Source organism: Thamnophis elegans, chromosome 12 (genome assembly GCF_009769535.1).
Source record: "Thamnophis elegans isolate rThaEle1 chromosome 12, rThaEle1.pri, whole genome shotgun sequence".
In the NCBI taxonomy this organism is placed as follows: Eukaryota; Metazoa; Chordata; class Lepidosauria; order Squamata; family Colubridae; genus Thamnophis; species Thamnophis elegans.
In genome coordinates, this window is record NC_045552.1 from 13,651,790 (window position 1) to 13,675,608 (window position 23,819).

The 23,819-nt window shown below is 44.7% G+C and overlaps 1 protein-coding gene across 1 annotated transcript in view; it reads right to left on the bottom strand.

Moving 5' to 3' along the window:
• Positions 1 to 8,637: 8,637 nt before the first annotated feature.
• SERINC2 (serine incorporator 2) overlaps positions 8,638 to 23,819 on the bottom strand; it is a 34,991-nt gene continuing 19,809 nt past the window's right edge. Inside the window, exons 5-10 of the mRNA XM_032228432.1 lie at positions 23,503 to 23,640; positions 22,597 to 22,766; positions 21,158 to 21,248; positions 20,118 to 20,262; positions 16,360 to 16,572; positions 8,638 to 8,887 (exon numbers count right to left, since the gene is read on the bottom strand). Of these exons, the coding sequence (XP_032084323.1) occupies positions 8,749 to 8,887; positions 16,360 to 16,572; positions 20,118 to 20,262; positions 21,158 to 21,248; positions 22,597 to 22,766; positions 23,503 to 23,640 (896 nt within the window). The 3' untranslated portion in view covers positions 8,638 to 8,748. The remainder of the gene's footprint in view (positions 8,888 to 16,359; positions 16,573 to 20,117; positions 20,263 to 21,157; positions 21,249 to 22,596; positions 22,767 to 23,502; positions 23,641 to 23,819) is intronic.

The following is a 23,819-nucleotide window of genomic DNA, read 5'->3' on the forward strand; positions in this document are numbered from 1 at the left end:
TGTCTTGCTTGCAGCTCCAACAACATATCTATAACTGTTTCCAAGAACAAGAACTTCCAAAGTGAAGGCCCTAGAGGAAGCATTGGATGCAACAAATGCATTAGAAGTTTGGAGAAGGGTGCACACAATCTTAGCAGCCAGCTCCACCTTTGTTCTGGGCCATTGTCCACTTAGCTTCTCTCTACATTTGTCGAAGGAGCAGGCTTGTTATTACTAAATCATTCCAAAACCAATTTTGGTTCACTTTGGTAAGCTAATAAAGGATGAGCTCGGTTGAGCAGAAAAAGGAAAAGAGGGAGGGAGGGAGAGACACAGAAAGAAAACATAATAGATTGGACCGTACTTAAGCCACCAATTGAATGAGGGACATAATCTAGGTGTAATTAATTAACCAATGTGATGCCTCCAGCCAAAAGAAACTTTTAAGGAAACCCTGGCTTTCGGAGTATAGTATTCATGTTCTAACTCATGGCTGCAACCTTGAAAAGTAAATTCTCCTATTTTTCCTAATCATAAGGATTTCCTAAGAACCTGCATTTCAAAAATTATATGCCCACATTTATAAAATAAAATAAAATTTAAAAAATGACAAAGTCCACCCATGGAAATTTTTATAGCCAGAGCGTGTTGGAAGAAATGTCCTTCTGGGTTCAGTTCCAAGTGGGGGAAAAGACACTGGAAAGATGGAGGCTGCTTGGGAAGATGGTGGACAGGATCACAGTGGTTTGAGCTCCTGAACAGAAAAGGGAGGAGGAGATGCTGAGAGTGCCCTGGTTTTATGCCCTCTCTGGGTCCCACCTCAGAGCTTCCTGTTCCTGTATAAAAAAATGCATTCTGATTGGTTGTCAGACTCCCAGAGGGGTGGAGGGGTCTTAGCTAACTTTGTAGGCTGTTCTAAGACCCAAGCTTCTTTGCTTTGCTGGTTGATGTAATTTCCCCAGGTGTCTTTTTGTTTGCTAGATGGGTCTGCCTGAAGTGAGTAGATTTTGTTATGTAGAATAGACTGGCTCAGGCCTTAATGGCCCATTGACAAAGTGGGGTGGGGGAGCTGAGTTTCTGCCTCTCCCTTTTAGAGAAAATATTCTGGCATTTTAATACATCCTACATTATTTCAGTTTCTGGTAGAGGGGTGGATTTTAACTTCCTACCAAATAAAAGCAGACCTTTTCACAGAAATTCACTTTCTGATATTTTTAAAAAATAAAAATCTGGGGCCCAAGGCAAGTGTGCTTGGGAAACTTACCAGTATGACTATTAATTCATGGTATTTCTATTTCAACTGAGAGTTGAGAATAGTCCCTCATGAAGATCTTTCCTAATTTTAACTCAACAACTTCCCAGAAAGATAAGATGGGTTTATCTGGCCCAAAGTCACCCAGTAATGACTCCTCCTCCTCCTCCTCCTCCTCCTCCTCCTCCTCCTCCTCCTCCTCCTCCTCCTCCTCCTCGCTGTTTCTGAAAGAAAGAGAGCGGAGGAGGAAGAGAGGAAATCTGGTTAGCAGCTAATACCCATGAAGTCATCCAGGCTACCTCCTTGAAAGTGCAGTAAAAGCAATAATCCACTTAGTACAGTGTTTCTCAACCTTGGCAACTTGAAGATGTCTGGACTTCAACTCTCAGAATTCTGGGAGTTGAAGTCCGGACATCTTCAAGTTGCCAAGGTTGAGAAACACTGACTTAGTACCTTTGACACAGCTCCCAAATCAGGAGACGCACATCGTAACATCCGGTGCTCCAGAAGTCATCAACCTGGGAGCACTTTAATTCTTCGGAGCGGCATCTCCAGACGGGCAAGAGGAATAGAAGGCATCGCTCAGGGCTCACTTTCTGAGCAGACAGAGTAAGATTGCATCTTTTTTTTTCATAGAATAACAGAGTTGGGATCCCAAAGGTGCTTTTTCCAGAGGCAACTGGACTTGATTTTTTTTTTCTTTTGAAGATGTGTTGCTTTTTATCCAAGAAGCTTCTTCAGCTCTTGACAGGGTAGTGGGGAATGGAAGGATGGATATTCCTTGCAGACAGCTGGTCATTTGCATCCTTTTAGAGGATCGGTGAAGCACTTGGAGGTTTATCTGTGTCCTCAGCAGGAGTGGGTTCCTGCCAGTTCTAACCTCTTCTATAGAAGAGGTTCCACAAATCTACAGTGCCGTTTAGAAACGGTTCGAACTCCCTCCCCCCGCTCGTCCCCACATCATCAAGATGAAGAGTGAGAGGAGGAATTCTGGGAGTTGAAGTCCACAAGTCTTAAACCTGTCAAGTTTGAACACCCCTGGGGGTTTTTTTCTAAAGGGTTAGAGGTGCAAGGGTCTTGTAACTTGACAGCTTTAAGACTTGCGTGCTTCAATGCCAGAGTTTCTGAGCCAACATTTTGGTTGCTTAGCAAGAGTGTTGTTAAGTGAGTTTCACCACATTTTACAAGTTGGCCACACCCACCCAGTCACACGACTGCCAAGCCACTCCCACTCGGTCACATGGCTGGCAAGCCACTCCCACAAAAGCAGGCCACACCTATAGAAGAGGTTCTAAAAAAATTTGAAACCCACCACTGGTTCTCAGGGTCTGCTATTCCCACTCCCTCTAGAAATCCATTCCTACTTCTACACCATTCAAGGACCCTGAAGATGCAGATAAACCTCCAAGTGCTTCAACGACCCTCTAAAAGGATGCAAATGATCTGCAAGGAATATAAATCCTTCCATTCCTCGCTACCATCTAGTCAGAGCTGAAGAAGCATCCTGGATGAGAAGCAAAACATCTTCAAAAGAAAAAACAAAGTCCAGTTGCCTCCTGAAAAAATCACCTTTGGGAGAACCATGACCTGGATGCCTGAGAATCTCTACAGACTTACAGAGTTGGAAGGGACCTTGGAAGTCTTCTCAAGCAGGATACCCTACATTATTCCAGAGAAATGGCTGTCCATTCTCTTCCATAAAGCCTCCAGTGATGGAGCACCCACAACTTCTAAAGGCAAGCGATTCCTCTGGCTAATTGTTCTCAATCAACCATCTGAAGCAATTAAGTCATCTCAAGCAAGCAGAGGATCCATTTCAGTGGTGGGTTTCAAATTTTTTTAGAACCTCTTCTGTAGGTGTGGCCTGCTTTGTGAGAGTGGCTTGTTGGCCATGTGACCAGGTGGGAGTGGCTTGCCAGCCATGTGACTGGGTGGGAGTGGCTTGCCAGCTATGTGACTGGGTGGGCGTGGCCAACTTGTAAAATGTGGTGAAACTCACTTAACAACGCTCTTGCTTAGCATCCAAAATGTTGGCTCAGAAACTTTGGCATTTGAACCACGCAAGTCTTAAAGCTGTCAAGTTACAAGACCCTTGCACCCCTAACCGTTTAGAAAAAAAAAACCCAGGGGTGTTCAAACTTGACAGCTTTAAGACTTGTGGACTTCAACTCCCAGAATTCCTCCTCTCGCTCTTCATCTTGATGTGCGGACGGGCGGGGGGGAGGGAGCTGGAACTGGTTCTAAACGGCACTGTAGATTTGTGGAACCTCTTCTATAGAAGAGATTAGAACTGGCAGGAACCCACCCCTGATCCATTTCCAGGTCTAAAGGGTATTAAGTGACCAATCAACGGGCCTCTTTAAAGCCACCCTCTGGAATGTCTTTCCCATGGCGTCTTCTTCAGTATCTTTACATAGCTAGACAATGACACTGGTTTCCTCCTAAGCATTTTAATCAATCAATGAGTTAATGTTCATTTGGTTTTAATTATCTGAGCTGCCGTATTTGTTCCTCGACTGGAAATGTGATTTTATTATTGAGTGCTATTTTTTTTTAAGTGTTTTAATTGACCAAGGCAGTGATGGCGAACCTTTTCAGCACCGAGTGCCCAAACCAGTAATGCGTGTGCATATGCATGCATGTGTGCATGCCGGAGCACTGAAAACCCAAAGACCAGCTAGCTGGCATTCACTTGCCTGGGTTTTGGCCATTTTGAGGGGCATTTTCAGGCTGTTTCCAGCCTGTTTTAAGGCCATTTTAGGGTCATTTTTTGGAACATTTTTGGCCCAAAAAGCAGTCCAAAAACAGAAAAGAGCCCGACAAACGGCATGGTTTTGGGTCATTTTTCTGCATGACCCGACAAATGCGCGAACGTCAAAAGCACGCCAACAAAACCACGGCGCTAAAACCGCGATGTCAAAAGCGCGCTGACAACAGCGTGCCGACAAAAGCACGCCGACAGAAGCGTGATTTAAGTTAAGGTAAGGGTTAGGGTTAGGGTTAGGGTTAGGGTTAGGTTTAGGGTTTGGTTTAGGGTTAGGGTTACAGTGTGCTTCTGTCGGCGCGCTGTTGTCGGCGCGCTTCAGCGCTCATTCGTCGGCGCAGTTTTGTCGGCGCGGTTTTGTCACCGCGGTTTAGTCAGGCACGCTTTTGTCGTTCGCGCATTTGTGGTGGAACCATTTTTCTGGCCATTTTCAGGCTGTTATTGGGCTGTTTTCCAAGTCATTTTGGGACATTTTCAAGGCCACAAATGGCTCAAAAAAATCAGCCCAAAAAACTCCCCAGAAAAATGACCCAAAAGCAGCCTGAAAACGGTGTGGAAAATAGCCTGTTTTGGGGGGTGGTTTTTTGTCCTTTTTCAGGTCATTTTCTGGCACCCCGCTGACCAGTTGGCGATGATGCCCCTGCCCACAGCGAGGGCTCTGCGTGCCACCTCTGGCATGTGTACCACAGGTTCGCCATCTCTGGACTAGGATCATCCTGATCGGCTTGTGTCTGCAGAACAGCTACACATTTTTAAAAGTGAAACACAAAACAAAACAACGAATGAATAAAAAAAATGAATAAGTCATCCTATAAGGTGTGAATGGTTAACACTGCAACCACACATCACACTAAGGCCCCGATGGGCCACGGTTTGTTGCATAAACCATTCTTAGCTATTTCAGTGCGCTAAGCCATAAACTACCATTTATAATAGCATAATGGACGGGTTCACCGTAGGGTTACAAGGAGTGGGCTGCCCAGATCCAGAGGTTTTCTGCAGCTCTTAAATTGCCCTCTGGTGGGCATCTGGGATTCTTGCAGCACAGATCAATAGGCCTAATTCACACATTATTCTAAGCCACTGCCACACACGTTGTGGCTTAGACTGATGGGTAAACACAGCAATTGCAGCAAAGTCAATATGAATGCAATTAAATCCTGACAAGCCTCGTTTCAAATAGCTGTGAAGGTGTCAAACGGCCTTAACTCAGCAAAGGCTAGAGAAGCAGAGGTTAACTTTGCCTTCTACATGTCATTTTCAACAGCACCATGCGTTTATTTTATTTCCCAAATGTTCCCAGGTTTTCTTCCCATTCAAAAAAATAGGCACTTATTTCTCTACCTTCTTCTTAAACTATTTAATTTACTTGGCTCCCATTCTCAGAGGAGCAATTTAAAGCTAGGTCTCAGATCGCAATCTGAAATACGTTCAGAGTAATACAATAGCAGAGTTGGAAGGGACCTTGGAGGTCTTCTAGTCCAACCCACTGCTTAGGCAGGAAACCCTATACCATTTCAGACAGATGTTCTTAAAGACTCCCAGTGTTGGGGCTTTCATATCAAACATCAACACTAATAATCAAAGCACTAGATCAGTGGTTCTCAACCTGTGGGTCGGGACAACTTTGGGGGTCGAACGACCCTTTCACAGGGGTCGCCTAAGACCATCAGAAAACACATATTTTCAATGGTCTTAGGAACCGAGACACCAACTTTATGGTTGGGGGTCACCACAACATGAGGAACTGTATTAAAGGGTCGCAGCATTTGGGAAGGTTGAGAACCACTGCACTAGAGTTTAGCAGACAGTGCTTCTGCAAACTTCTTCCTTGTCAGATATGGAGAACTGTTCCAGCTAGAAGGAGATTTATAGTAAGACACCCACCCACCCCCCGTTACAGATAGTCTTCAACGTAGAACCACAATTGAGCTCAACATTTCTGTTGCTAAACAAGACAGTGGTTAAGTGACCTTTGAAACCATCTCATGAACTTTATGGCTACAGTTGTTAAGTGAATCGCTGCCGTTGTTAAGTGAGTAGCATGGCTGTTAAGTGAACCTGGCTTCCCCATGGACGTTGCTTGTCAGAAGGTCCACGAAAAGTCATCACATCACCCGGGGACACTGCAACCCTCATAATTAAATGCAGGGGTGGGCTTCAAAAATTTTAGCAAGGGGTTCTCTGCCCGGTTGCTAGGTGGGCGTAGCCATAGTGGCCATGGCCTAGTCGGCCTCCTGAACCATGGGGGGGGGGGTTGCCCTTCCCAGACAGAGGCTTTCATCGAGCCTCCAGGAAGACAAAAACTGCCTTCTGATCATTGTAGATGGGGACTGCAGCCAAGAAATTAAAAGACACTTGCTCCTGGGGAGGAAAGCTATGGCAAATCTAGACAGCATACTAAAAAGCAGAGACATCACCCTGCCAACAAAAGTGTGTAAAATCAAGGCTATGGTTTTTCCAGTTGCAATGGATGGCTGTGAAGGTTGTACCATAAGGAAGGCCAAAGATTGGAGGCCTTTGAACTCTGGTGCTGGAAAAGACGCCTGCGAGTCCTTTGGACTGTAAGGCGATCCAACCAGTCAGTCTTAGAGGAGCTCAAAACTGGCTGCTCTTTAGAAGGCCAGATCCTGAAGATGAAACTCAAATACTTTGGCCACCTAATGAGAAGGAAGGACTCACTGGAGAAGAGCCTCATGCTGGGAAAGACGGAGGGCAGAAGAAGAAGGTGATAACAGAGAATGAGGTGGCTGGATGGAGTCACTGAAGCAGTCAGCGTGAGCTTAAATGGACTCCAGAGGATGGTAGAGGACAGAAAGGCCTAGAGGAATGTTGTCCATGGGGTCGTGATGGGTCGGACACGACTTAGCAACTAACAACAATGAATCCAGTCACGGTGGGACTAAGCTCCAATGAATTATCATGAGCAAATGCTCCCACTGTCTATTTCTATGTTGCTACTTCTCTATAACTCATCGGTTTTCTTGAGAAGGAAAAGATGGGGGCTTTTCCCCCTCCTTTGGAGCTTAATTCTATGTACCATCCCAAAGTATCTTACCAAAATGTTCTTCTTCCTAGGAAGAGGAGGAGGAGGAGGAGAAAGAGGAGACCCATTGCTTGTCCATAAAAAAGGAAAAGGGAACAAAATGCAGGCGAAATTTCAGAACAGCAACAATATTAGCAAAGAAAGGATAAATGCAACATGTTGTTTCTTTTACTGTATTGTTAAATAAGAGCCCAAAAGTGCTGCCCTATGTTGGATGCTACAAAAAAGGACATGCGTCACACTACTTTTTAAACACAACTGCAAACTTTGTAGAAGAACAGTGTTAATCAATGGTAGCAAAATTCAGAAGGATCCAGTAGCATCTTTTCCAACGTGCACATTTTATTCAAAGATAAAAACTGTAGTTTGCGAAAGCTTATAATAACCTTTAATAAAAAAATTTAGTTGGAAAGTTTTGAATAAAATTTATTAGTCAGAAAATTTTGCATAAAATTTGTGAGCTGGGAAATGACAACATTTGTTTGTCATTTTGATCAATCACAACAGAGGTCTCACAAAGCGAGACATAGCCTAAACTATTCTAGGTTATTGATGCGATTTTTCAGGTTATTGATGTGATTTTTTTTAGTGCGTTCAGTCAAACCTACCATTTATGGAATGTCTTCCCTCAAGCCACAATCATTTCTTACGCGTCTCTAAATGTCAGAACGAGACACGTATCGTAGAATGTGCTACACCATGATATAACTATGGTTTGCTAAGTAAACCATAATTGACTAGGTTGGTATAGAACACTGTATTAAAATCAAGGTTTTCAGAAGGCTGCCCTAAACCAAGTTTACCCAAGCACTGTTGTGGTGATAGTCTGTTTCTATGCTCGACATTCATCGACCTAATACAGGATATTAATTTTATTACCATCAAGTTCCATATCAAAATAACTGAGAGTTTATTTAAAAGGCTTCATGTAACAAGGCAAAGTGGTGAAAAAAATCCTTTAAACCACAACTTAAAAAGGAACACATGTTATCCCTATGGCAAATATTGTGTATGTGTGTGTGTGTTGCAATTGTGCTGATAAACAAATAAAGGGAGACTAGCATAGATCTATTTCAAGCCATTTTAGCTCTCATCAGCTAGCCATACCCTTACTGATGAGAGCTAAATAGCTTGAAATAGATCTATACTAGTCTCCCTTTATTTATTTATCAGCACAATTGCAACACAAATGTAACATAGGCAACATTTTTAAAAAATGGCTTTCTGCCTGGATGGCTCCCAGAGTGAGCCGATACACAGAAAAGAGAAACAGTATGCTCCCTCCCCTATTTGGGCACACCAGGGATTGTGACACAATGTGTGTGTGTGTGTGTGTACATACATATGTATATGTGTATATGTGTGTGTGTATGTGTGTGTATATATATATAATTTGTGTGTGTGTACGTACGTATGTATACATGTATATGTCTATGTCTCTCTCTCTCTGTGTGTGTGTGTGTGTGTGTGTGTGTGTGTGTGTGTATGAGCTTAACTTTTTTTTAAAAAAGAAATTTTTCAATGCACAAAAAGATTTGTAGATTTGTGAATATAAGACACAGTAAAGAGGAGGATTGGTCACTTCTGCCTTCATAAGCTTGAGAGCCCATACCTAACACTCAAACCATAAGTATTGACATCGCTCGCTTATTTCTCATGGCACTGTGTAACTTTTTCCCTTGGGAAGTTGGCACTCTTTGAAAGTTTTCAGCTGAAGTCACGGTCTGGAAGTGCAAGTGGGGCAATCAACGTCCAAAGATACAGGAGAAGCCCAACCCAGCTGGATGAAATCTTCACCCAGACAGCAGTCCATGGGCTGGTCAGCTCTTGGCGGCTTTCATTAGGCCTGGAGGAAAGACAAGAGGTATATCAAACATTCAAGAGTTTAAGGGATTTAGTATGATTCCTGCCCATCATAGCCAACCTTTTGTCAATTATTAATATTCCTCAGTGTGACATATGTGATTTTTCTAGTGTTTAATCACAGTCATCCTATAAAGTTGGAGAAAATCTGACTCTAGGACAGCTGATGGGTTTAAATCCATGCTGCTCCCATCTCTTAGAAATCTACCCATTCTAAGAAACCATTATTCCTAAATGTTCAAGCTTACACTGAAGCTGAACAGCCGCGCACTGGTACACCAACCAAAGCATTTTCAAAGTTTCTAAGGAAAAGAACTCTATGCACAGAACAAAGCATATTCAAAGCATGTTGTTTTATGCGCCAAAAACAAATGGAGCCCTCTTCAGCAGGCTGCAAACACGTTTGCTACAGAAACCCACATTGTTCATGTCAGATTATTTGTTGTGTTCTTCTAAAGATAAAGGTTCCCCTCGTACATATGCACTAGTGGTTCCTGACTCTAGGGGGCAGTGCTCATCTCCGTTTCAAAGCCAAAGAGCCAGCGCTGTCCAAAGACGTCTCCGTGGTCATGTGGACGGCATGACCAAATGGCAAAGGCAGACGGAACGCTGTTACCTTCCCACCAAGGTGGTCCCTATTTTACTACTTGCATTTTTACGTGCTTTTGAACTGCTAGGCTGGGCCAAGCAACGGGAATTCACTCAGTTACACGGCACGAGGGATTCGAACCGCCGAACTGCCCACTTTTCTAATCAACAAGCTCAGAGTCTTAGCCACTAAGCCAGGGTACAGCTAAAACAGAAACTTATTTGTTCCTGGATCTGTGCACAGATTTGTTCAAGCCGGTACACCTATTTGTTTCAACATCTGTACACAGCTGGATAGCAACTGCAATGCCGAGTTGACGCACTATTGTTAATCAGATTCTCAGGCCTAACAAATGCAACAAAACCTTGTAATGGAGACAACACATGCATCAGCTGTAACCTTCATGTTCAGTTCAGACCTCCTTCTAGGTCAGTCTCTAATGCCGTCACTAACACAATTATACGGAGTGCCATTTAGAATAGTGTTTCTCATTTGGTAACTTGAAGACGTGAGGACTTCAACTTCCAAAATTTCCCTGCCAGCATTGAGTTGCCAAGTTTGAGAAACAAGTTTAGAAACTTCAGAAATTTCACCCTTCCAAACACACTACAACAAATTAATCAACTGAAATTCTATTTTCCAGACACAGTAGACCAGTGTTTCTCAAGCTTAGTGACTTTATGTTTATGGAGGTTCTCCGTAGAAGTTTCTTGGATGAGAAGTGAAACATTTTCAAAGAAAGACAAGGAAGTCTAGGTCACCCCTTGAAAAAAGCACCTATGGGACTTAACAACTTTTAAACTTGGGGATGCAGAGGTTCAGTGGCTAAGACGCTGAGCTTGTCAATCAGAAAGGTTTGGTAGTTCAGCAGTTTGAATCCCTAGCGCCATGTAACGGAGTGAGCTCCCGTTACTTGTCCCAGCTTCTGCCAACCTAGCGGTTTGAAAGCAGGTAAAAATGCAAGTAGAAAAATAGAAACGACCTTTGGTGGGAAGGTAACAGTGTTCTGTGTGCTTTCAGTGTTTAGTCATGCCGGCCACATGACATCTTCAGACAGAACTGCCTCCCCCTAGAGTCAGGAACCACTAGCACATATGTGCAAGGGGAACCTTTACCTTAAACCTAGTTGTTTGGAAGTCCACATATCTTAAAAAGTTGAAAAACAGGGCACTAGACTAATACCACACTAGTTCTAATCCCATTTCATATCAGTCAAAAGCTATACTACCAAGTATATTCAACAGAATGGGTTTTTTTTTTTTCAATTTGCTGATTTATTAAACTGGATGGGCCTTCACAGTAGCAACTGCATAAACTGCCATTGAAAACAGACCTGAGACAACCGGGTAGATTTGCATCCCAAACCCAACTAGGGCCAACTCTAATTCCTTTCTGGGTTGGGTTGTTTTTTTACAGATCATTTTAGGTCAGCTCGAATGTTATGTAAGAGAAACTTACAAAAAAACCTCCTACTCAAATCCAGGGGTGAGCTGCTACGGGTTTGCCTGGGCTCGGGAAAACCCATAGCTAACGTTATGGCCGGTTCGGAAAACCTCCAAATCCCATCCCTGGCTGGCCCCTCCTACCCCTCTCCACCCTTCAACCCCTCCCCTCTCAGGAGTCTCCACGCAGCACGGTTTGGATGCGAGGTAAGTGCATGGCCTGCATAGAGGCTCAGGGAGTGTGGGAAATGGGCCTCCCAGAAGTTCTGGAAGACCAAAAATGGGCCCGTTTTTGGCCTCCGGAGACTCTCTGTAGCCTGAGTGAGGCCATTTTTGCTCTCCTAGAAGCTCAAGGACAGCCTTGGGAAGGCAAAAATTCCCCCTCCCACCATGGTGCAGGAGTCTGACTAGGCCACACCCATCATGGCCACACCCACCCAGCAACCGGGCAGAGAACCTGTTGCTGAAGCTTTTGAAGCCCACTCCTGCTCAAATCCACTACATGTTTTACAATTCCCTCCCTCCCACTGCTCGCCCCCACACCTCTGCTTTAACACAGGCATTCCCAAGGTTAAAAACAAGTTCTATTCCTCACGGTTTTTCACCTTGAATTTGTATGGAAGTTGGAACTCACACTCATAAATGGGCTGCCTATAAGTAAACAAAGGTGAACAAGGATTCCTTCCTGAAGCTGAGAAAATGCAGAAGCCACATAACGTTTTTATGAACCTCTGATGCCACTTGTTTATTTAATATACAGACTCTTTTTGACCATTCATGAAAACATTGTGAAGCTTCGGGGTTCCTAACTGTGTGTTGTCTGTAAGTCGGACTTTCTTCCCACAGGACTACTGTGTTTTCCCGAAAATAAGACAGGGTCTTATTTTCTTTTGACCCCTGAAATAAGCATTTGGCCTTATTTTTGGGGAGGTCTTATTATTCTTGAGGTGCAGGAGGTGGTGAGTGTGGTCATCTCCTGGATGCTGCTGTGCTGCAATATTTTCGGGGAGGGCTTATTTTTTGGGGAAACAGGGCATCTGTACATCCCATTGCACTCCATCAGGATAGATGCATATAAGCATGACACATTCAGCATTTATTAATCCTAAAAATAATTCCCAAATCCTTGAACATGTCACTCCAAATGAGGCTGGCTTCTAGCTCCCTTAGAAGAGAAAGAAAAGACCATTCAAGGGAAACTATGAGGCCTGGGATTGCTTACACGCCTCCAAACTCACGGTTCCAAATCAAACAACCAGGCCACTCCAACTAATGGAACACAGCCTGTGTCCTCAAAGGCCTTGTGGAAGGCCAACGAAGGGGAAACGAGGGCAAGGGAAGAACTGTTGCTCAGAGGTAGAACACCAGTTTATGTAGGCAAAATCTCCTGATAGTTTTAAGGTCAGAGGTGGGTTCCTACCAGTTCGCACCTATTCGGTAGAACCGGTTCATCAAATCCACCAAACCGGTTAGAAAAGGTTCCACCAGTGCGTGACCCATCAAAAGCGCGTTCCACAAAAGCGCAGTCGACGAAATCGCGTATGTGACGTCATCACAACGCGACGAAAAAGATCGAAAAATTGAAATAAAAATTAAATTACAGCAAGCCGATTCACATAAAGGTAAGGGTTAGGTTAAGGGTTAGGGTTAGGGTTAGGGTTAGGTTAAGGGTTAGGGTTAGGGTTAGAGCGTTAGCGTTACGTTTAGCGTTAGGTTAAGGGTTAGCGTTAGGTTTTTCGTTACGTTAAGGGTTAGGTTTAGGGTTAGGTTTAGGGTTAGGTTAAGGGTTAGGTTTAGGGTTAGGTTTGGGGGGGTTACGGGAAGGTTTTAGCTTTATTTTTACATTTTTCGATCTTTTTCGATCTTTTTCGTCGCGATGTGATGACGTCACATACGCACTTTCGTCAACCGCGATTTTGTCGTCCGCGGTGTTGTGGTAGAACCCCACCAGTGGACCCGGAAAGCAGGCCACAACTACAGGATAGGTTCCAAAATTTTTTGAAACCCACCACTGTCAAGGATCTTGTAACTTGACAGCTTTAAGATTTGCATGCTTCAATGCCAGAGTTTCTGAATAGCTACTTGGACCAACCTAAGAACTAATTCATAATTTCATATCCGGTCACATGGGTGGCAAGCCACTCCCATCTGGTCACATGGGTGGCAAGCCACTCCCATAAAGGAGGCCACACCCACAGAGTAGGTTCCAACAATTTTTGAAACCCACCACTGGCAAAGGTCTACTACCAAAACCTTGGGACATTTTTGCAAATCCATATCAGTAAGACTAGTCTAGATGGAGCACACCATGCTAAACCTGGAACCTAAAAAATATGAAGAATGGTTGCAGGAACTGTGCATGGCTAGTCTAGAGAAGAGAAGGATCAGGGATGACATGATAGCAATATTTGAGGGGCTGTCACAGAGAAGAAGGGGGATAACCTATTTTCCAAAGCACCTGAAGGCCAGACAAGGAACAATGGATGAAAACAGTTGAAGGAGAGGTTCAACCTAGAAATAAGGAGAAATTTTCTGACAGTGAGAACTATCAACCAGTGGAATAAGCTTGCCTTCAAAAGTTGTGGTGCTTCATCACTGGAGTCTTTCAAGAAGCTGCACATCCACTTGTCAGAAATAGTATAGGGTCTCCTACTTGAGCAAGGGGTTGGACTAGATGACCTAGAAGGTCCCTTCCAACTCTGTTATTCTCTTATTATTATTAAACTAGTGTTTCCCAAACTTTTTCCTTCACTACCCAAAACCACTTATAAGAAAGTTTTAATAAATCTTGAAAACTGATTATAAGTCTCTTGCTTCAGCATCGTCGTAACTTTGAATGGTCACTGAACAAATGTTCATAACTTGAGGATTACCTCTATTATAAAAACAGTATCTCTGAATGATCTTTATGTCATTTGAACAAGTTACCGTTGGTCATTGATGAAATTATTCAAATTTTTGACTTGGGAACTTTTCAAGTCTATTTTAGTAAACTTTAAACATCCTTGTTGTATAAATGGGTTTATGTGTCATTACCCAAAGAAAAACCACTTTTATCCAGGTTTGGGTAATTAATTTAAGCCTGGGCTAAACCACACTGTGGTTTGTTTGGTTCTGATTGAGCTTCTGCTGCAAACTCAGCCAATGCAGCTTGTAAACCAGGATCTGGCACATAAATCCAGCCGAGCGTAGCTGATTCAATAAACCTTAGTTAAACATGCCGCAGTTTAGGGCAAGGTGGGAAACCAGCCAAAGCCTTTGTAAATGAGTAACAGCCCTCCCAGACAACTTTTTCCTGCCTTCTTCCCAAATAAACTCCAAGGGGGAGGCAGAAGGACCTCCAGAAAATCTGTAGGGCACTGCTCTCCCCAACCTTGGCAGCTTCAAATTATGTGGACTTCAAACTTACGCTGGCTGGGAAATTGTGCCGTTGACGTCCCCACATCTTAAAGCTGCCAAGATTGAGCAATACTACTGTAGGGCCTTGTTGACACACACACACACACCAATAATGTGGCAGGGCTGGATTCTCCCAGTTCTGTCTATGCAGTAGCAAAGCCAGCCCGCCTGTCCGTCTGCCTGGTGGGAGAAGAATAATAGGATTTATTTGCTGCCTGAGGTCCTTTCCTGGCCCTTTCCTTGTTTTTCAAGCCTGGTTCTTGCAGTTACGCACTCAGCCTGACCTTGGACGTCCTCCTCTCCGAGGGAAAGCAAGATCAAGAACCCAACCCCAATTTAGCATGCAAGCCCTTCTCTGGTTTGTTTTCATTCGGAAAGGGCAGCGGCAGCCAAGAATTTGGCAGGGCAGCCCAGTTTTTTGGTCAGAGCAGTGTCACGGACCCGACCATCTTCTAGTCTACACACACACACACACACACACACACACACCCTGTGTCAATCCTGCTGAGGCAATATATGGCCAGTGCCAGCCCACTGCAGCGCAACTTGGCACCGTTGCAGGTCTGGGGGGACGTGACAGAAAGTCATGCGCTAAAAATAACCGAAGGACTCGGCGATAATGTTCTGTGCCATGGAATATAGTGGTCTTCGGGATGAGGCAATGCCGTTTGCAACCACGGTCTCACCTCCCCTGCATTCTCTCCCCCGCCGCCCCCCCAACCGCCCCCTCCCCGGTCCCTCACCCCAAATGCTCCATTCTAGGCACGGCTTGCCAGCTTGTAAGAAGCACCTGCTTCTGCTTCCCCAGCCAACGCCGAGTTCATCTGAGGAGAATTTTTTCTTTTTGCTCTCCCCAAAGCTTGACTTGCGCCAAGCTGACAAATCATGCTGGTTTCCTAGGCAACGGGAAGAGGGCAAAGCAGGAATGCTAGAAACCTGAAGAAGCATAGCGCATCCTGAGACGCTGGGAATTTATTTTTTTATTTTTTAAAAAAAGATTTGAGTAAGCCATAGCAGGTTGCTTCAGCCAGCACGCTAAATTATGTTGCGAGGGTTTGCACCACACATGAAGCCCAATCCAACCAGATTATGGTTCAATATCTTCTCGGTACCATTCTTCTCTATACGCCCTTTTTCCTAAGCTTAAGAAACCCCATTCAATTTGGGTGCCAAAGATTCTGTTTATTGATTTGTTAATTGTATATGGGAACCATTTCAATCAGGGCCAACTCTATAAACGATTGTCTCTAGAAGGTTCCGAAGTGCAGGAAGGCAAGGCGCTAGAAGAGTGAGGATACACCATGTCACTTGCTCTGCACCTTCTACATTACTGTTTATAGGAAATGTCCAAATATCAAGTCTTGAAAGAGTTTGCACCAGAGGTGGTATTCAGCCAGTTCTGACTGGTTCTGGAGAACCAGTTGTGGAAATTTGGAGTAGTTTGGAGAACCAGAAAATAGGCTGACCATGCCCCTACTGCCTCCCAGCTGATCTTCTTTTGTTGCCCTGGAGAATGGAGCTGGAAAGCAGGCTAGTGGGGTGGGGAGGGAATGGGGATTTTGCAGTATCCTTCCCCTGTCATGCCCACAAAGCCACACCCACAAAGCCATGCCACGCCCACAAAGCCACCTCATAGAACCAGTAGTAAAAAAATTTGAATCCCAGCACTGGTTTGCACCTTAATTTGCACTTGAAAAAGGAAGGAACACCATCTCAAAGAAGCAACATCTATTAGTCTTTAGCTTAAAAACAGACAAGTTCATACAGGAAAGTAAAACCTAGGATACCCACCATTGGGGCCTCCTCCAAAACCACACAGGAAGTCCACAAAGACAGCACTAGCTAACAAGTGCTCAAAAGGTTACAATCCCAGAGCATAAAGTTCTGGGCCAGTTGATGTTTTGAAACAACCTTCAGATAGCCACCCCCACTCCTTAAACACAACTCAAGCTAATGAAACTTGAAAATTATTTGACACAGATGGAACTGGAGCAGGAGAAGAAGGGCAGTGCCACTTGTACCTACCTATACCAGTTGGTAAGTGTCATCATGATGTAGAGGGAGGCCAGGAAGAGGCAGATATGGAAAAAGGTGTAGTTGTAAGACACGCCTTCCTCTTCGTTGTCATAAGCCCGGTTCACCCCATCTTCAAGGTTAGTGTTTCCACCCCCTAGCATAGCTGGGCTTTCTTCTGTGAGCATCATCTTGTTCACTTGTGTGTGGTCCGAGGAACGGATGCTAGAATCAAAACAAATGAGGCTTAGTAAGTTAATCTGCAATCAGTATCCATCTCCCTCCTGCTCATCCTCCATATTCACAATCCATTATTCTCCATATACCAATGGAGAAACTATTTGGATCCATTGTTTTAAAGCTTATTGAAAAGTTTAAAAGCATCTTTTAAATCTAGTTTTATCAAGAGAGTGTCATAGGGCAATGATGGTGAACCTATGGCATGCGTGCCAGAAGTGGCATACAGAGCCATCTCTCCGGGCATGCCAGCCGTCGCCTGTTTCTCTTCTGGATTGCGCCGGTCAGCTGGTCTTTATGTATGCATGTGTGCCAGAAACCAGAAGACCAGGTGACTGGCATGCATGTGCACATAGGAAGCCAGAAGCTCAGCTTCCCAGCATGCACACGTGCACTGGGGAGCTGCTCTTCTGGTTCCCGGTGCTCCCCCCTGTGCATGCGCGCACTCCTGTTTCGGCACTCGGTGCCAAAAAGGTTCAGCAACACTGTCATAAGGTAAATGAAGAATTGGGGGTGGGAGAAACCACCTCCAACCTCTATGGCCTGTTTTAGAAGCAAGTCCTTTGGGGCTGGTAGAGATATTTGATATTTTGAAAATAGATCATGGCAGTTTCTTTTAAAATTGCTGCCAAGGTCGATCCAACCAGTGACCAAACCTCCATTTACCATAAAGCAAACACACATGAATAAAGATGTGGAAAGCCTCTCGGAATTGGGAACAGAACATTCTGGAGATCTTGGGCTGTTCAATTTCCTTTCCAGACCATGCCCTTCCAAGAGTGATTGGGTGGTTTCTGGAAGTTAATCCGCCAAACCAGAAGTGATTTGTGATGTACTAGGAGTAATCAACCCCAAAACAGGTAGATCATCTCAAACAGTGTACAGGATTTACTTAGACAAGCATTCCTGGAATGGCTAGGAAATCTGGAGGAGATTCAGTGTAGTGTGAAGGAGAAATCAGAGAACTCCAAGCTCCTGTAGGATGTTCTATTTCAGGGTCTGTGAATATTGTATTTCCCTACAAATAAGACTAATCACCACTATAGTCCTCAAGTCCTACTCCTAGTAATTCCATATCATAATCACCTCAAATTTAATTTGCCTTGGTTGACATTTATAGCCCACCATTGCTATCTCTAAAGAACACCTAGAGGGACCCATGCAAGGTCCACAGGCATTCTTGTCAACAAAGACAGGGGAAGGGTTGGCCTGTTCTGCAAAGCACCTGAAAGAAAGACAAGAAGTAACAGATGGAAACTGATCAAGGAGAGAAGCAACCTAGAACTAAAGAGAAATTTCCTGGCAGTGAGAACAATTAATCAGTTGAATGGCTTACGTCCAGATGTTGAGGGTGCTCAATCACTGGAGATTTTCAAGAAGAGATTGGACAGCTATTTGTCCAGAATGGTACAGGGTCTCCTGCTTGAGCATAGGGATAGATTAGAAGACCTTCAAGGTCTCCTTCCAACTCTGTTATTCTGAAAGTGCAACATGCCAAATTCCCTTTTCATTGTGTCTCATTAAATGTATCTAATAACACATGGGACGTGATGGTTCAGTGGCTAAGACGCTGAGCTTGTCGATCAGAAAGATCAGCAGTTCGGTGGTTCAAATCCCTAGTGCCGCGTAACAGAGTGAGCTCCCGTTACTTGTCCCAGCTTCTGCCAACCTAGCAGTTCGAAAAGCACATAAAAAAATGCAAGTAGAAAAATAGGTACCACCTTTGGTGGGAAGGTAACAGCGTTCCCTGCAACTTCAGCATTTAGTCATGCCTGCCACATGACCATGGAGACATCTTGGGACAATGCTCTTCGGCTTTGAAACAGAGAGGAGCACTGCCCCCTAGTGTCGGGAACGACTAGCACATATGTGCAAAGGGAACCCTTACCTTTAATAACACATGGCAAGCAGATGGGTCATGGAATCTGCCACACCTCTGATATGACAATGTGACTGTCACTGTAGTATCTGCATATCTGGCACACCCCAGAGAAGGGAGGATGGATATCTACCTTGAGTACAGGAACCATATGGGGAAAGAGCACAGATCCTATAGTCTGGTTTTGCTCCCTTATCAATAAACATATGATACAGGCTTTTCCATGGCTGTTATTGAAATATGATTAGATGCATGGGGAGAATGATCTTTATAATCCAGCCTATAAAAAGTACAAATACTTGCCAGGTTGATTAAAGCTGTACTTTCTAGGCAGAGACTGTAAGGAGATTGTTTTAACCATTTAAAACCTTTCCAAGTCCCTACTCTTCTAAATAACCTGCACTAAAGACTTTCAAGAACACCATGGATAGCCAAGAAAACAAACAACTAGAGCACAGAACAAAGAAATCCAGAGTTTTCATTCAAGGCACAAATAGCCAGGGTCAAATTTTGGACACATCATGCAAAAGACCTAACTCCCTTGAGAAATCCATAGTTCTGGAAAAAGAGGAAGGAAAGAGAAGGGAGAAGCAAGTAGATGGACTTCCGTTACAGTAATGATGGGTGCAACAACACTGAAAAACCACAAGGGGCAGGACTGAGGCCAGATCGCCCTGGAGAACGTCAAGATCTCCATGGTGGCTCAGAATCAATGGCATATATTCAATTTCTCAGTATGTACATGTATACATCCAAACTAGACTGTGTTGTTTCTCTGTGTCATATATTATATGTGGGTATATGCCAGAGGTGGTATTCAGCCAGTTCTGACTGGTTCTGGTGAACCGGTAGCAGAAATTTTGATTAGTTCAGAGAACCGGCAAATACCACCTCTGGCTGGCCCCGCCCCCATTTATTCTCTGCCTCCCAAGTCCCAGCTGATTAGAGTCCCAGCTGATCGGCTGGGTCTTCTTCTGTTGCCCTGCACAGGAGAACAGGAGCTGGAAAGCAGGTTAGTGGGATAGGGAGGGAATGGGGATTTTACAGTATCCTTGCCCTGGAGTTGGATGGAAATGGGAATTTTGCAGCACCCTTCCCCTGCCATGGCCCTCAAGCCATGCACACAGAACCGGTAGTAATAATTTTTGAATCCCACCACTGGGTATGTGCATAATATTTTATTTTTTATTTATTTATATTTTTGTCATGTTTATACAGTGTATATTGTAGGCGGGGACCCTTCGAGAGCTGTATGCAATGAAATTTTATTTTAATGCATGCTGATTAGGGTACATTTAAAGCGACAGTAAAGTTATTCTAAGTCTAGTCTAATCAATCAAGAGCCTTTCATTTATAAATGAAGAGCAATTTGAATCTCATAACCAGCAGAGGGAGTCCTGCAGCTGAAACGGAGAGACTCAGTGTACAGAAAACACCTCAGCAAAGCATTGTTGGAGGCCCCGGAACAATATCGCACTGAGCTACAATGTGATTTGTTTGGTTTTGGCTTAGGAGGAGGAAGACATGCTGATCTGCAAACCAGTTGATGGATTAGCACGTTCTGTAAACCTAACCAATGTTGTCGCGTCGTAAAACAAATGCTTAAGCAAACCGAGGCTTAAATTCATGCAGGTCATTGGATCAGGAATCTCACCTTATGAAGAAAGTGCAGAAGACAAATATGATTAGGCCTACAATGCTTGGAGCATCCCACCACTGAGTTGCTTGGCCAGCCTCAGGCAGGCCTGCTGTGCTGTTCATTGCCACCCTGATCAGGAGAGTGGGATTGCAGTGTTTCTCTAGGAAAAGAAAAGAGAAATTCTATGCACGTTTCATTTCAAGTGTGACCACTGCCTGCTCCTCAAAGTCTCCCAGGCTTGCTGATTGGTCAGGTCTTCCAAGGGAGCGAGGTAGAAATATTCACCCACCCACAGCACCAGGAAGAAGCTTAGCCCTCTTCTCTCTGGCCAGCACGAATCATGATCCTTTGTGAGAAAGTTTTTTTTTTCCCCAGAAGAGGGCACTATGCCTGAATTTGTAGAGAAAACTAGAGAAAAGTAATGGAAGATGTTTAAAAGTCCAAGAATCCAGGAATGTCTCTTAGAGCAGGGGTGTCAAACTCAAGGCCCGGGGACTGAATCCGGCCCTCGGGGTGCTTCGAACTGGTCCATGGGGCCATCCTGGAAACAGCAAAGGACTGGCCCGCGGTGCCTCTGCCAGCAAAAACGGAGCTTTGGAGAGCCTCAGGCAGCCCTCGCAAGCTCTGTTTCTACTGGCAGAGAGTTGCAGGAGGCCATTGCAGCCAAAAACAGAACTCCCAAGAACCACAGGCAGCCCTCTGGAACTCCGTTTTTGCTGGCAAAGGATTGCAAGAGGCCATTGCAGCCAAAAACAGAGCTTGGGAACTGTTTTTGCTGGCAGAGCACACAGGCGCCCCCAATACGAGTGACGTCGAGCTGACCACACACACCCTGCCCTCCCCAGGTCAAATACAACTCTGATGTGGCCCTCAATGAAATTGAGTTTGACACCTCTGTCTTAGAGGAATTAATTGAATTAAAAGTTCTCCCAAGAATTAATGTCATGAAAATTAGAAAAAGACAGAAAGTTGGTCAAAAGAGTCTCCACTGGGTTTTGGGTTTTTTTTTTTAAAGGCACAAAGACTTCAAAAAAGAACAAAGCAACACTGCTTACCTGGTACATTGGCCAAAGCTGACCAGGTGACATACATGGTGTAGAGAGTAATGATGGAGGCTTGGAGAAGGCCAGAATGAGGCTGAGCATCCTGTAGAGGAGCAAAAACTCTTGTTACGAGGAGCAAAAACCAGATTCAGGGCAAACGAGGGCCGAACTAGGTACAATAATGGGGGTTCCTTTGCACTATGCTACCATGATCATATTCATTGAATGCTCTAGATCAGAACAATAAAACTTGTGGCTCACGGGCTGGATGCGTCACATGCTGGCCCTGTCCCTGCCCCTGCCCGGTTTAATAAAGGGGGGGAAGTCCCAATATGTCATGTGATGCTGCTGTGACAACATGAGTTTGACACCCCCGCTCTAGATATTATTGCTCTAGTTCAGAGGTGTCAAACTCGATTTCATTAAGGGCCGCATCAGGTTTGTGTTTGAACTTGGGCGGGCCAGGGGGCCGGCCAGGGTGGGGGTGGCCAGCTTGACACCACTCGTGTCAGGGGCACCTGTGGTGGCCCGAGTGCTCTGTCAGTGAAAACTGGCTCCTGAGCTCCATTTTCAGCTGTGATGGCCTCCTGCAACCCTCTGCCAGCGAAAACGGAGCTCGGGAGAGGCACTGCGGGCCAATCCTTTCCTGTTTCCAGGGCAGCCCTGTGGGGCAGATTGAAGCACCCCAGGCCTTGAGTTTGACACCACTGGTCTCGTTGCTGGCAGATAACAGTCCAAAGGATCCCCATCTATATGGAAAGAAGATGATGGCAGTGATGTCCTTTCCTATGGAACAGCCTGCTCCCTGTTAGCAAAACTGGTCATTAGAAGGCCCTCAGTGTCTACGATGGAGCTCCCATATTACTTTTAATGATAAACTAATCGTGACCCGTCAAAACTGCGCTTGACTAAGCCGTGCCCGATTAAACCGCGTCCCTGACGTCATCAACAGGGCGACAACAGCCAGCGTGGAGAAAGAAGGGCGCTTTAAATAGCGCTTTGAAAGCAAGCTGATTCAACTTAAGGTAAGGATTAGGTTTAGGGTTAGGGTTAGCTTTAGGGCTAGGTTTAGGGTTAGGTTAACGGTTAGGGTTAGGTTTAGGGTTAGGTTAAGGGTTAGGTTTAGGGTTAGGTTAAGGATTAGGATTAGGTTTAGGGTTAGGTTTAGGGTTAGGTTTAGGGTTAGGTTTAGGGGGTTTTTAGGTTTAGGTTTAGGGGTTAATTTTAGGTTTAGTGTTTACAGCGTGCTTCTGTCTCTGCGCTGTTGTCGCCCTGTTGATGACATCAGCTATGCGGTTTAGTCGAGCGCGGTTTAATCGAACGTGGTTTTGTGGTGGAACCAAACTAATGACAATAAACAATACACATTGCATTGTAAGTGTCCACCCTCCCTCTACCTAAGATTAAGGCGGTGGGGAACGATACAAATAAATGGTTTGCAATACACTTACCTGGACCTTGGGCAGTACGGAGACCATCGAGACCACAATGCAGAAGATGAGATTGAGACTGATAAAGATCTTGCTTGTGGTACAGCCATCTGATTTGGTGTAATAGACGTAGAGTAGCACGATGGCAGCAATGGAGACAGCGTACAACAGAAAGGTGAAGACAAACAGAGCTACGGAAGAGGAGGAGGAGGAGGGAAGATTTGGTATTAGATTTGGCAGTGTAGAATATATGAGGCATTTGCTCAACATGCTGAAGATTTGCCTGATACACCCCTTAGCTCAAAATTGCCGGATTACGCCATCATATTAGTAGTCGTTTATTTGCTTTTAGTTAGTTTACTCCAGTTTACTTCATGCTTTTCGCTTCATGGGTTGCAGGAATGCCCACCATCATGGTTTGTACATCTGAATTCAGGCTTAGTAAGGAGTTTACAACCAAAGCCCCAGCTCCAGGCGGCCCATTCAAACCTTGGGGCGCAGAGGCCCTACAAAAATTGCCTTTGAACTGTGCTATCTAATGAGGTGGAAGGGATAAGGTGACTGAATGCAAGGAAAGTAGCCAGATTAAATGAGCCATGGTGGCGCAGTGCTTAGAATGCAGTACGGCAGGCTACTTCTGCTGACTGCCGGCTGCCAGCAATTTAGCAGTTCGGATCTCTGACTCAGCCTTCCATCCTTCCGAGGTGGGTAAAATGAGGACCCAGATTGTGGGGGGCAATAGGCTGACTCTGTAAACTGCTTAGAGAGGGCTGTCAAAGCACTATGAAGCGGTATATAAGTCTAAGTGCTATTGCTATTAAATCAGTGCTTTTACATGATATTGTTTAGTAATAGGGAAAGATGTACAGTTTGTTCTAGTCTTAGCTGCATCGACCGTATTCCGAAACAGGCATGTTTCATACACACCTGCATACCAGGACTTGCTGTTGCCTTCATCCGCATTGCGCAGCCAATTTTGACTCCAGGAGTGAGCAAAATCAATCAAGAGGATGAGCTGGATGAGGACGAAGAAGAAGGAACCAACCACGCCAAAGTAGAACCAGACTTCATTGGGGAGAAAACACACAAGAGACACAAGATAGTCATTCTCAACTTCCGGTCAGGCCTGGCAGCCATCTTTTGCATTGGGCCTTCCGGCCTGCCATATTCAATGCGGTGGGGAAATGGGAGGGGGGATTATATGGAGTATGGGAGATATATAGTCCAAACAGCATTCCTTTCTT